The sequence below is a fragment of the Bacillus rossius genome, chromosome 7 (assembly GCF_032445375.1).
Source record: "Bacillus rossius redtenbacheri isolate Brsri chromosome 7, Brsri_v3, whole genome shotgun sequence".
In the NCBI taxonomy this organism is placed as follows: Eukaryota; Metazoa; Arthropoda; class Insecta; order Phasmatodea; family Bacillidae; genus Bacillus; species Bacillus rossius.
This window is the reverse complement of record NC_086335.1, coordinates 23,943,889-23,956,692: the sequence shown is the minus strand read 5'-3', so window position 1 is coordinate 23,956,692 and position 12,804 is coordinate 23,943,889. Positions and strand designations below refer to the sequence as shown.

General features: G+C 34.9%; 1 protein-coding gene across 3 annotated transcripts in view; it reads left to right on the top strand.

Moving 5' to 3' along the window:
* LOC134533744 (ATP-dependent DNA/RNA helicase DHX36-like) overlaps nt 1-12,804 on the top strand; it is a 142,882-nt gene that overhangs the window by 61,455 nt on the left and 68,623 nt on the right. For all 3 annotated transcript variants that reach the window (XM_063371356.1, XM_063371357.1, XM_063371355.1), the window contains exon 4: nt 9,310-9,534. In XM_063371356.1, the coding sequence (XP_063227426.1) occupies nt 9,310-9,534 (225 nt within the window). The remainder of the gene's footprint in view (nt 1-9,309; nt 9,535-12,804) is intronic.

Genomic DNA, 12,804 nt, shown 5'->3' with positions numbered 1-12,804 from the left:
CAAAATTGTTTTTATGTTTAAAAGTAAGTGTTAATCACTAGTTTTGTACATCTTTGTGTAAATCGCCAATATTAAATTCATATTTTAAGTTTAAAACATTCAGAAATGTATGGTATTAACTTGCATATCTAAATTGTGAAATAGGCACAAATTAGTAAGGTTTGTTGTGATTGGTTCTCCGTAAAACATTAGCTATGTGCCAGCAGTTCCGTCATATGTTTCAAAAACAGAAAACAAAGGTTTTGACAACCGATTAACGAAAAACGTTGTGGAACAAATAGTAGTATCAGTTCTGATCTGACTGGTGGACATGTTATATCTAGTGTCAAAGACAAATCGAGCAGTTGTTTGAATTTGATCTAGAAAATTGGTCTAAACGTTGTGGAAGTTATTATTAATCGTAGTTGTCTACAAGATCAGACGATATAAGAGAGTGCAAGAAGTCAGTTGCCAAATTAGCCATCGAGTCGCTGTAGCTAGAAATTGTTTCGATTCCGTCCTAACCGCATGAAAGGACGAGCAACAGTACGTATCTTCGTTGCAATTGTATCAGGTGGTAGTCAGCTGATGTGCTGAATCACCTCATCATAGGAAGGAGGACTAACCCAACCACTGAATGTCTTAGCTGGTGTACTAGAAAGCTGACTATCCATGTGCAGACCCACCTCGTCGCTTAAAGGAAGGATGTCGACAGTCGTTCAAATAGGTTACAGGTGCTTCGTAGCTCTTTTTTTCCTGTTGATGTGCATTTAAGCCATAAAGTACTGAGACCTTCAAGAACTCTACCAACTGTGAGTTACTGTTCATCTTCGTATGTTGAGGCTCTACTGACGTTTGTCTAGTGTCTTAAGTTTTGATCGTTAATTGACTTATTTTTGTCACCTTTTCGGAAACTCTCTAAGTGAAATAATATTGTTTATAACCCTTACTGAAACTTATCACAGTATTTCCTTCACAAGTTTGCGTCAAATGAAAAGGAGTGAATTTCTTTTAATACCAATCACACTATTTTGATGTCAATTAGTTTTTTATAATAAGGATGAATCTCATTCTCAATGTATTAGATTGTGCATAGTGATGATAATTCTCAGTAGTCCCGATCGACTTTGGAGTATTTGCCATGGTATAACTCTTATACTGCTTGCAACTGAAATTAACTTTCACCCTATTACACGTAAATTATTCAATTTTGATTTATTTCTTTGAGTTAACTTTTAAATGATTAAGAACAATAAAGAGGCATTTGATTTTGCTGATAATATTCACTCTTACAAATAGCTCACATGACACACATTCATTTTTATATTACTTTCAGGTTGTTACACATTTACTTGGAAAATCGAACTTACCTTCAAGATTTGTTTTTCAAATTGAAATCTACATATGATGTTCTTGTGCAGGAGAGTTTAGTAGAAAATACATTGAATAGTTCATTTAAATTTGAATTAATCATTCTTGAGCGACTTAAATTGGCACCTGAGGCATTTAAGTGGTATCGAGTAGTATTTTGACTTTTTTTAAATTAGCTTAGAAATTTTGATTACTAAGTTGTTCTGTGACTTAAAACCTTAAAACGCTATTGAAATCAAATTGCTACAATAAGTAAAATCTAATTCAAGGCAATTTTGATCATCCAATATTGATACAGCACTCTACAGTAATTGATCGTTATGGAACAACAAACAAAACAAGCCCCATGCAGCACTTCACAAATGCTACAAACTGCAACCGGATGGGAAATTGGGAAATTTTGCTACAGATTGTCGTGTCAAGTTAAAGGGGAATGAAAGAAGGAGGGTAATGACTTAGAAGAAAAAAAAAAACAAGAATGCATATTTAGCATGTATGCTAACAAAACATGGAAAAAAGTGAAACTGATTGGTATGTAGATTCATGTGCATCAGTGCATTTGACAAAAAATAAATTAGGGAATTGTGTGTTCAAATCTAAGCTAAAATCCTAATGGCAAACAGCAATCTTCTCACGGCAGAATTAGTGGGAAATGTTGATATTGTGTTGTCAGTCAATAAGACCAGGCTCATCACAGCCCACGAGGTGCATCGTGCTCCAGATGTCGCAGCCAACCTACTCTCAGTGAGTAAAACCACACACAAAGGAAACGCTGTGAGTTTTCATAAAAATGGTGGTAAAATACGGTACTCAAATGATGAACTGATAGCCTTGGCATCCTTGACAAATGGCATTTATCAGTTAGACACACTGTAGTCTCCATGTGTTGATAGTTATAACATTATAACTACATTCTAACACGCTACCAACTACGCTCATTGCACCTAATATGTAGGTAATTGAGCTGCTATATCAGTTTAATATTACACTGTAAACAATTTTTTCCCAACCAAATTGATGATATTGTTTGAGCTACAAAACAATCATAATAGATACTACAGAAGTGTGGGTTAAAATGCTTTATTACGCCCATAAATAGCAAGTATTTGAAGTTAGTAAACCATCCACATTTTTTGTTCTTATTTTTTCAGTTCATCTTTTTTCCTTGGTTTCAGTTCAGTTCAGTTCCAGTTCTTAAAAATCGGTTTTCGGTTCTAGGTTTACAACCACACAGTTTCCAGTCACACCAAAGATGCAGTACCGTCAGTTGGGGTGAAGTTGACCAGTGGGGTGAAGTTGACCATTTTTATGAAATTTGTTTTGTTTTCCTGACACAATCCAGGCAATGAAGATAAAAAATTATGTGGTTATGTTTTAAAATCTAGGAGAGTTTCTCTTAAAAGAAGTGATTTTGGGACTGAAATTACAATTTTAGACAGAAATTTAGAAACAAATAAAAACCAAGAACTATTTGTTATGATTAATAATGTTGTTAATACTTTATTGCTGCTGGGTATAATAAAAAAAATAATTGCAAATAAAATTGCTATGTTTGCTGATTTGAGAGGATAGAAGAGTAAGTAAATAATAAAAATTGCCAAATAAATAAAAATTTGTAAGGTAAACTACCGTATTTACTCGCATATAGGTTGCCATCGCAGATAGGTCGCACCCATAATTTGAGGTCTTGAATTTGGTATTTAAGATTTCCCCCATATAGGTCGCACTGGTAATTCATTACCGCGCTGTGCGCGGAGAAAGGTCATTGTACTCGATCAGCTGCTGTTAAGGCGCGCCTGCTGGCTCTCTTTGTTCACTGAGCTGCGCATGCGCAGTATAACTCACTCAACGCTCCGCCCAGACTCGTGACCTTCCATCAGCAGCCAGCCAATAGATGCGAGCTTAGGGGAAAAAAATATAAGCTCCACCTCCCGTGTACCAGTTTTGTCCAGTTCTAATACCAGTTTATTGGTATATGCACCAGTTTTCTCGCTGCCGTGACATGTTCAAGTTTACGTTCATCTTGATGTCTTGATACCAATAATTAATTAATTACGATCCCCAGAAATAAATTGTTAGTTTAAAAAATATGCGTCAATTGTACAATACTTCCGAAATTATAAAATACGTATAAAACAGTTACCAAGACTCCGCTCATTTTATCTTGTGAAGTTTGTCTCGTACCAGTATTTCGGCTAAGTTGTGATATAAATACAGTATCAGAAATTAACAATCAGCCACGTTCATACATTCGTGAGTTTACGTTTTTCCCTCATGCATTTTAGATTGTCTCCTGCTATAATTACTCGGACTTTTACACGCCGAGGCATAAATTATTACATGTTTAGAAATAAAAGCAACTTTTCATGTTATAAAATATGTATATTTTGTGATTTAAAATGTTCATTGCCGACTATAAACGTTACGTTTTTCACGATGTTTTTAGTGTTTTTAGGCCTACTAGCTAATCTTATCTACTCTTAAAGTACCCACGGTATTTTCTGGATGTTTATGGTTATTACGTGACGTAAATAGTGGCATGGATTCGATTTTTGAGTCTTTATTTGCGTGAAAGTATTGTATTGGACTAAATGGGAACTAAACGGGACCTGAAGAATATAGTGCAAATAACGGGAAAACGTAAATAACTGTAACGTAAATAAGGGGTTTCACTGTATCAGGGTGGCCACTCACCGGGAAAACCGGGATTTATCAGGGAAATCACGTTGATCGGGAATTATCAGGGAAATGTCAGGGAATTTTTTAATAACCAGGAATTTTTTGTGTCGTGTATATTTCCGCAGAGCTGCCAACCATTACGAATTTTCCGTAATTATTACGGATTTAACACAATATTACGGAATTACGGAACATCGCTGGTTTATTACGGAAACGAGGCTTTGTGCTGCTGGGTAACGGAAAAAAATTCCATTTCTGGTGTGCGTGTTTCGTGAACGCAGTTCGAATACATCACGTGGTACGGTATTACGTCCGTTGTACGATAAAACTAGTACATATTCTCGGTCTTTTCATTTGTTAGCTACTTACATCACGATAATTTTTGTACGGCACTTTGGCTAACCTGTCTTGTGTTATTTACTTTCTTGAAAGCCATTTTTTTCATCAAAGTGTTTTTGTCGTGTGTACAGACGTGAAACCTTTTTATGTTGTTCGATAGTGTTGTGTTCTTCAGTGCCGGTTGTAGAAATGAAGCGTGTGACAGAATAATGTGTATCTGGGGCAAAAAAAAAAAGAACGTTATTCTTCAGAACTTTCGACCAAACTATATAAAAGAATGGCCATGCTTGTCATCTTCAAATGTTTTGGAACGCCACGCTTTTTGTAATGTATGCACGTGTGACTTTTCGATTGCGCATGGTGGAAGGGATGACTGAGGACGGCATATTGAATCAAAGAAACATGCAGAACATTTTAAAGCCGTGACGAGCAATAAATCTATATCATCTTTTTCGCTACATCTGAAGAAACGAAAGTAACAAACGCAGAGTTATTATATACAAGTTTTTTGGTAGAACACAATTTACCGATAGCAGTAGCCGATCATTCGGGTAATTTGTATAGAGCTATGTTTCCGGACTCAAAAATTGCACAGAAATACAGCTGTGCGAGAGCAAAAACATCTGCCTTAGTAGAGTATATGGCTGGTGAAACTAAATTGAAACTGTTGAATCTTTAGTAAGTGGACCATTTGCTTTAGCTACAGGTGGGAGTACTGATTGTAATGCAGTGAAGATTTATCCATTAGTTGTTTCATTTTTAAATCAAACACAAGGTAAAATTTGTACTGTACTGTTATCCCTTGTTGAGAGTACTAAGTCTAAGAACATTTCACAACTAGAAATGTTACACTTCAAAAATGAATTAAAGAACAGTTATCAAAAGTTGTGTGAAAAAATGTTTGAGCGCTCGCCACTGAAATACCCCATTACATAAAACAAAACACAGACTGCAGGTCATTGAACGGGACGCTATAATGTAAAGTGACATATTTAAAATGTATTTGTTATTTAACAAACTTCCGTATGTATATAATGAAGAAAATACAGCAGGGTGCTAAAATATGAGTAATCTCTTTCTATAATATTATATTTTTTCATCAAATGTATGTTTTTTTGTAATTTTAAATATCAGGGAAATTTTGAATTTTTAATCAGGGAAATCAGGGAAAAATCAGGGAATATTTTTGGTGACTGTGAGTGGCCACCATGTGTATGTGTACATTGTAAATAAATTTGCCTATACCTATATAAACTTCTTTTTCGCATTTTAAAGCAAAATATTGCAAAAAAAAATTCCTCAAATATTTAAAAAAAAATTTTCTTCACATATAGGTCACACTTCATTTTTTTCCCATCAAATCTGCTAAAATTTCGCGACCTATATGCGAGTAAATACGGTAATTTTATTGAAACTGTGCAGTTTATTTAGCATTTTGGGGTGTTGATGTTCACCCGAACGTCTAGTAATTTATGTTGAGAAGTGTCTAATTCAGAAAACAGTTCTGCCTCCTTATAAACTAAACAAACGAGGCCATTATGTGTTCCAAGAAAAAGTGATAGCAGAATGAACTAGAATGGAAATGCAGTTCAATGTTTACTAACATATAGTTTCAATTGTTATTTCCAGTAGCTTACCTGTCGTTGTTTGGTCTATTTTTTCTATTATTGTAAGGTTTACTTCACATATCAGTTGAATGTTTTATTATACTAATAAAAATATATTTTTTGGTTATTGGCTGTTTTCATAACTTGTCAGTTCCTCTATTTTAGGAAATAACCATCAGTCATATTCTGGAATAGCCTAAATGATAATGTTTGTAAAATATCAATTCAATTATTTTCCAGTTTTGCGCACAAGTAGTTTAAGTGAAGTCACCTTAACTATTGATAGGTGGGTAAATAAATCTGTTCACTTGAGTTTTCATTATTGGCAGTCTAAATAAATAACACTTTATTTTGTTCTAAATTGTTTATATATTTTTTATTAAAGAGTAAAAATTCAAAATAAGATTTTTTTTCTCAAAATATTTTTTTTGATGTTTCTCTTACATATAATGTAGTCAACTTAACCCTAATACTAGCAAGGTGAAAATTACAATGAAAATAAACTTAATGGTCACATTCACCCCACTGGGGGTGAACATGACCAATTACATAAAAAAATTAAAAACATCATTAAAATATTAGTAATTTTTTCTTTCAATGACAGCATTTCAGAAAACAAGTATAGATCTATACACGTACATAGTTAGATAAATAAACATATTAAAATTTGTTAGCAAAAATTCATTATGAAGATGAAATCTGGTCACCTTCACCCCAACTGACGGTATGTCCTAAAAATTAGTGTGTTTATTTGATCATTATGACTTTACCATAATTCCACAACAAACAAGTCTCCTAGCCCCTACTGAAGCGCACAACCTACATCCTGTGATGCAGCAAAATATTGTTTCATATGTATTAGGTAACAACTTTTATTTTGTTTAGTCAATATTTAATTTAAGTGCATAAGATATTGCTTAAGAAAACTGTAGATATCTGTTCACTAGAAATAAGTTAATTATAAGAAATTTAAAAAAAACTACCTATAGCAGTAGCATCACACCAAAGCAGTTGCAAGTTAAAAGATGACCTACACTGTAGTGAGAACTTTTGTAAGTTTTGCATAGTGTACGACAAAAATTGTAATGACATAATTTAATATTTTAAACTTAAACATTTTAGTAATAGTAGTGGGTAAAACTATAGTGTATTCTCCTAAGATAGTAATTTTTAACTACTTAATTCTGGGAATGGACACATCAGTTAAAGTAAGCTGAAAATAGGCACCACGAAGTAATAAAAAATAAAAAATTATCTCAAATCAATAGGTACTGATTTTAATGATTAACATATTCTTGATCATATTACGTGAACAACGGACCTTACATAAATGGTCAAGAATAATTCACCTATAGAAAATACGAACAAAATAGGTTTTGGTTCAAATGAAACTAAGTTATTTACTAAGAATTCTAACCATTGCACAATTCTATCAGCTCAAGAAAACAAACTAAATCAGATAATCCTTCAAAATGTCATTCAAAATAATGACCTAGTATGAAATTAAATTAACTACCAAATATATGAAAGTACTAGAACTTGAACTCAGTTCTTTAAGAGCTAGATCTCTGGGATTACAGTAACCCAAGTTCATAATCTACTCAAACTTAACAAGTGAGTAAATCAAATAAGTAAGAAACTCTTAAGATTTTAAAGTCAAATTGTTGAATGTCTTTACAGGCAACAGTTTGAATAAACCAAAAACACTATTAGTGTTTGAACAATATTTAAAAAAATTACAATTGCTGGAATATAGGTGTTTAAAATAAAATTTGGTTAGTGATACTAAATTTTGTCTCTTAAATAGACAGTAAATTTCAGGAAAATTACAGTATCTCATTCAATCACATTCTTACTTGATATTTCTTTGCCTACATCACCGTGTTAAACAGCTCTCCACATGATGGTAATCAACATCACGAGTTGAGGCATCTGCTTGATCCTGAACTCCAATGTTAGGACGAGGTAGTGGTCCATCTTTGAATTCAACTAAGCTGAGCGGATTATTGGGACGATCACACCAACCGATGTGCCTCCTTCCTTCTAGGTCCTGGACTCGCTCGGAACGAATAAGCCCACTGTCTTGAAATCGATGCCTCTTCAGAACTGTGCAGCTAAGTTTAATTGGCTTGCCATGTTTATTCCAAATCGACAGTAGATTTGTTGTTCTCTTTGGTCATTCTATTTATCTTGTAGAAATTTTCTATCTATGATTTACTTTCTTCTGGAAATGACTTAAAATTGGTCAAATATAATAATATTCTTCATTACATCTGTCAACCATAGACACTTAATGTAGTCTGGAATAATATTTTATGAATCAATCACACATAATTTAATAACTTAATATTAAATTATTTACAATAGCAGAAAAGCTTGCATTTTGGATGGCTCTATACAGACTGTTCTTTTTTTTTTTAGAATTTTATTCTTGCCTTAATGACAAAACTTCAGTTCTCACATCAAACTTAGATGATAATAATTTATGCTTGCTTCAAACGGTTTTCTTTTATTAAACATATTTATAGTAATAAATTTTTTGTATGACTTCCTTAAAATCACAGATTCAAAAGATATATTCAACACAACTAATAAAAAAAAACCTTGAAAATAAACAAACCTATATCACACTAAATTTCATAATTCATAAAGAAGAAAAATTACTATGTATACTTTCATAATTGTTTTGGAATTGCTGGAAATTAATATTTAACAACACACATGATATGTTGTGAGAGCTAAAAGTTTTGTAGGGCTGAAAAAGTGGTAGCAAACACCTACAGTGAATGAGTAGCAGGCAACTATAAATCCTGTTTTTTTTTTTTCCTGTCTTTAATTTACAATGTTTAAAAGTATATTGAGCCTTTGTTATTTTTCCACTGGTCTACTTTTAGTTAAAATGATTATCCAGCGTAACTGAGAACCAGGACTGACCCTTCACTAATTCATATCATTGCATGCCTCGATTAGCATAGATAATTGGAAGTTTATTGTATCATTTAACATAAACTAACATTTTATTTACATATTAAAATATGACAAATTCTTTTAAAAATCACCTATTATGATTCAAGTTGTTTTTTGTACCAAGCTTGTAAGCAATATTGGAAAAAATTATATTATGTACTGTAATGAATATGATAGTGTTTTTGATTAACTCTTTATTTTATTTCCTAACTGCACATTTACTATGACTGCTGGCATCTATATTTAATTGACTGAAATTTATTTTGTAAGGTTGGCATTGGCAGATGGTTGAGAACGCATTGCTGTTGTGTTTTAACTTTTCTTTTCTCTCAATGGTTCTACATCCCATGAATGTTAAATTTTGCAGGCAGCATAGATTCGAGACTAGCAAGTTCTCTGTCGACGCTGAGCATTCTCGAGAGGGATAGAACTCTGGATGCTGTGCTGAAGAATGAGTTGCTGGACAAGCAGGAGAGCCCCAGCTATGCGAAGATGCTGGAGTTTCGGAAGCAGCTCCCTGCCTTCCAGAAGAGGGCTGAGATCCTGTCCATGATCAGCAGTCACCAAGTTGTCCTCATCAGTGGAGAAACAGGTAATTGCATTCAGGGCAAACTGCTGAGGGAAACAGATATGTATGTTTCTTTCGTACCTTCTACGCAGCAGAGTATTAAGTCATTGTGATTTTCGAACTAGCATTTTCCAACAGAATTATTACCCGTTTTAATTGTTGCTTATTATTATGTATATACATTTATAAATGATAGTTTTTAAATTTTAGTGACAAGCCCATTTTTTTAAAGGCAAATCAAACCATCTGTCATACTGATTACTATTAACTTACTGATATCATATTGCAGTATTTTAAAACTAGAGATTTACCTTTAAACATCATTGTATATTTTGAGGGCGTACCGATGTTGAGGTGAGAATATCGGTGGAAATTTATGGGCGCCACCACGTGAGTGAGCACGTGGACCCGGCTGAAAGACTCTACCTCAGGGCGTTACGTGGCCCGTGTGCGGCGAGATATTAGCCCTCCAGATGTTATACGTGGCTCCGGTCCCTAATTAAGCCCGCTCTCAGCATCGGGCACGCTTCCAATTACCGCAGTGGGCTCTCAGGGCGTCCCACACGCCGCTGACCAGGTTAGGTACCCACGTGGCCCCCCGAACACAAAACACGTAACACAGTTAATTGGCTTTTATTCTACTCACGATACACGTCCTTACACAATCCTCCGTTGATACAACTACAAAACGCCCGAGGCACGAATCAGATTATGTGAAGAGGCGAACCACGCACGTGGCCGCCTCAAGCCGTTACTTAATGCACCGATGAGATAAAAACTCCGAGGGGTGAATAATTATTACTTAAGCAGTCTCTCCGACCGAGAGAGGCCCCGAGGAGGAAAAGACAGCGATTTGAATAAATTAATTTACAGAAACTACTAATCGGTGAACCAACGGTGATGTCCTCGGGGTGTCTGCAGAGACGTCCGCTCTCGGCCAGCTGTAGAAGGAGACTGGGCTGAGCTCATGGCTTGCGGGTGGCAACATGGCGCCCTTCGCGCCGAACACAATTACCGTTACAACTTTGCTGTCGCGTGCCCGGGGTTACTATTAGAAAATACACAAATCCTTTTACAATAATTATTAAATTACTTCCATGTCCAGACCGTCTGTAATAATTACTTATAAGCATAAAACATGGTTCAAATGAGTTGCATGCTAGTTCCTCCTTCGCCCGCTAGGGAGCGTCCTTGTTCGTGCTTGGACTTATTACATAACAAAAGATCATGAAGTTATTAATTAAAAGACACTTACATGCATAATCATCGTTACACTGTTTTGGGGCGGAAAGAAAAGGATTACAATATTAATTGATATATATTAGGGGTGCGGCGCACTGCAGCTAAGCGCCCTCTTGCTGTAGTTCGTGGCGCGCAGTTCGAATCTCACACGGCTACGTACGTCACGACACAAATGCCGGGTAGGAAAGGTGGTGGGAAAGGGAACGGAGGATGATCAGGCTCGTGGGGCGAAGCCCCGGCTGACGTCAATTTATTCATGTAAAAATTTTTTTCCAAGGATTCAGTAGACAGATGGCATCTAGACAAATGCCATTTCATATATATTCAGTAGAACCTTGATTATCTGTGACCTGATTAATCAGGCATTCGGTTTACCGAATTCTCAATTAAAAATTAAACATATTTTTTGCGAGGAGGAGGGGGGGGGGAACCAAGCCTGTGAAGAGTAGTTCATTCGGGAATGGACAGGAAAGGAGTATAACTAAAAACTAGGTATTAAAAGTAGAAACGAACGGACAGTTAGTGTGAGTAATACATTTGTTTTGTATAAATTACTTAAGAAATTTTTCTGTATGGTATATCATAAATACATTTGAAATTGATTATCTGTAATTTTCGCTTCCCATGCTGACCTTCCCCTCCATTACTCTGGTTAATCAAGGTTCTACTGTGTGTGTCTGTGTATATACATACACACACACATACACACACCATTTCTGAGTTTGTATTAACACACTCACCATTGTTAATAATGGTATGTGTGTTGTTACATATTCATTATAATTTAATATTGTTATATACCCAAATAATTAATATAATCTAAGTATATGTTTCTACAATTTGATACTAATTTGAAAAACATTTTAAAATATCCATTCTTTAGTGAATACATGTTTGTTGTATCATAGTCAAATACAGTAAGTCCTCTATTTACGTCGTACCGATTTACGTCGTTTCGGATTAACGTCGCTAATGTTTGAGTACTCATGTTTCAATTTAAGTTGTCGCCGATTCACAATAACGTCGTTTACAATGACCATAAATCTTTATTTTAACCAAAACACTGTATATAATTAGTTTATAATTCTTTGTTTCCTTCGGTAGTTAATTTATGCTATGTAGCGTAAGCTACACGTTCACCGCCTTATCTTATCATACATCATGAGGGACGCTTCCTGCTCTCCGCTGCTCTCCGCGCGGTGATGCAATACTACCAGCCCGCCCGCTCGGCCACCCACGTATCTCGCACGTAGAAGTGTTATCTACTTCCCGCAACGACACAGCATTTTCTCCTACCCCTTTTCATCCAACTCCTTGGCACTTCAGTAGAGGTGTAAAAGTAACTAAAAAAAGTGTACCCGTATGTATTCGTTACTATAACAATTAGTACTCGTTACTTTCGTATCGTTACTCGTTACTTCTGATACCGCATAACATGCTATGTTATGTAACAGCAACGAATCGAGTCGTATTTCGTACGCGTACAGTTAGACGTCGCGTAAATAATAATAAATCGAATATAAACAATTAAAAGTATTTGATAATTAACAGCTTTTGTTAACCAAGAAACAATAAAATCTCATTAGAGCAGCTTTATTATAATATCTCTTTTACGATAAGAACAAAAAACGTGAAAATACGCGATAATAAAAAACAAAAACATACATATTTATAATTTGTAAAAAATACTTTCTTATGTTGTTTCTGTTCCAATCTCAAACTTTGTCTACACACACAATACCTTTAATAAACAGTAAAAAACTTGGACGACGAATTTCCAAATTATACTTTTCTTAATAAACAAACATCGTTCTTTGTAACAAATAAGCGCGCGCATGCGTAAAACATACGAAAAATGCGAGTAACGAAATGCATTCGTGTGTAACGTTTCGTTACTCGTTACTAGATGCCGCACCCGTTACTCAGTAACGAATACATACGGTTTTCTACAGCTCTACACTTCAGTCGCTATGATATCATTGAGTTGGCCGGAGTTTTAAACGTGCCGTTGTTAACTTTATCGTGATTAAATGCGTTTGTAGTAGGCCTACA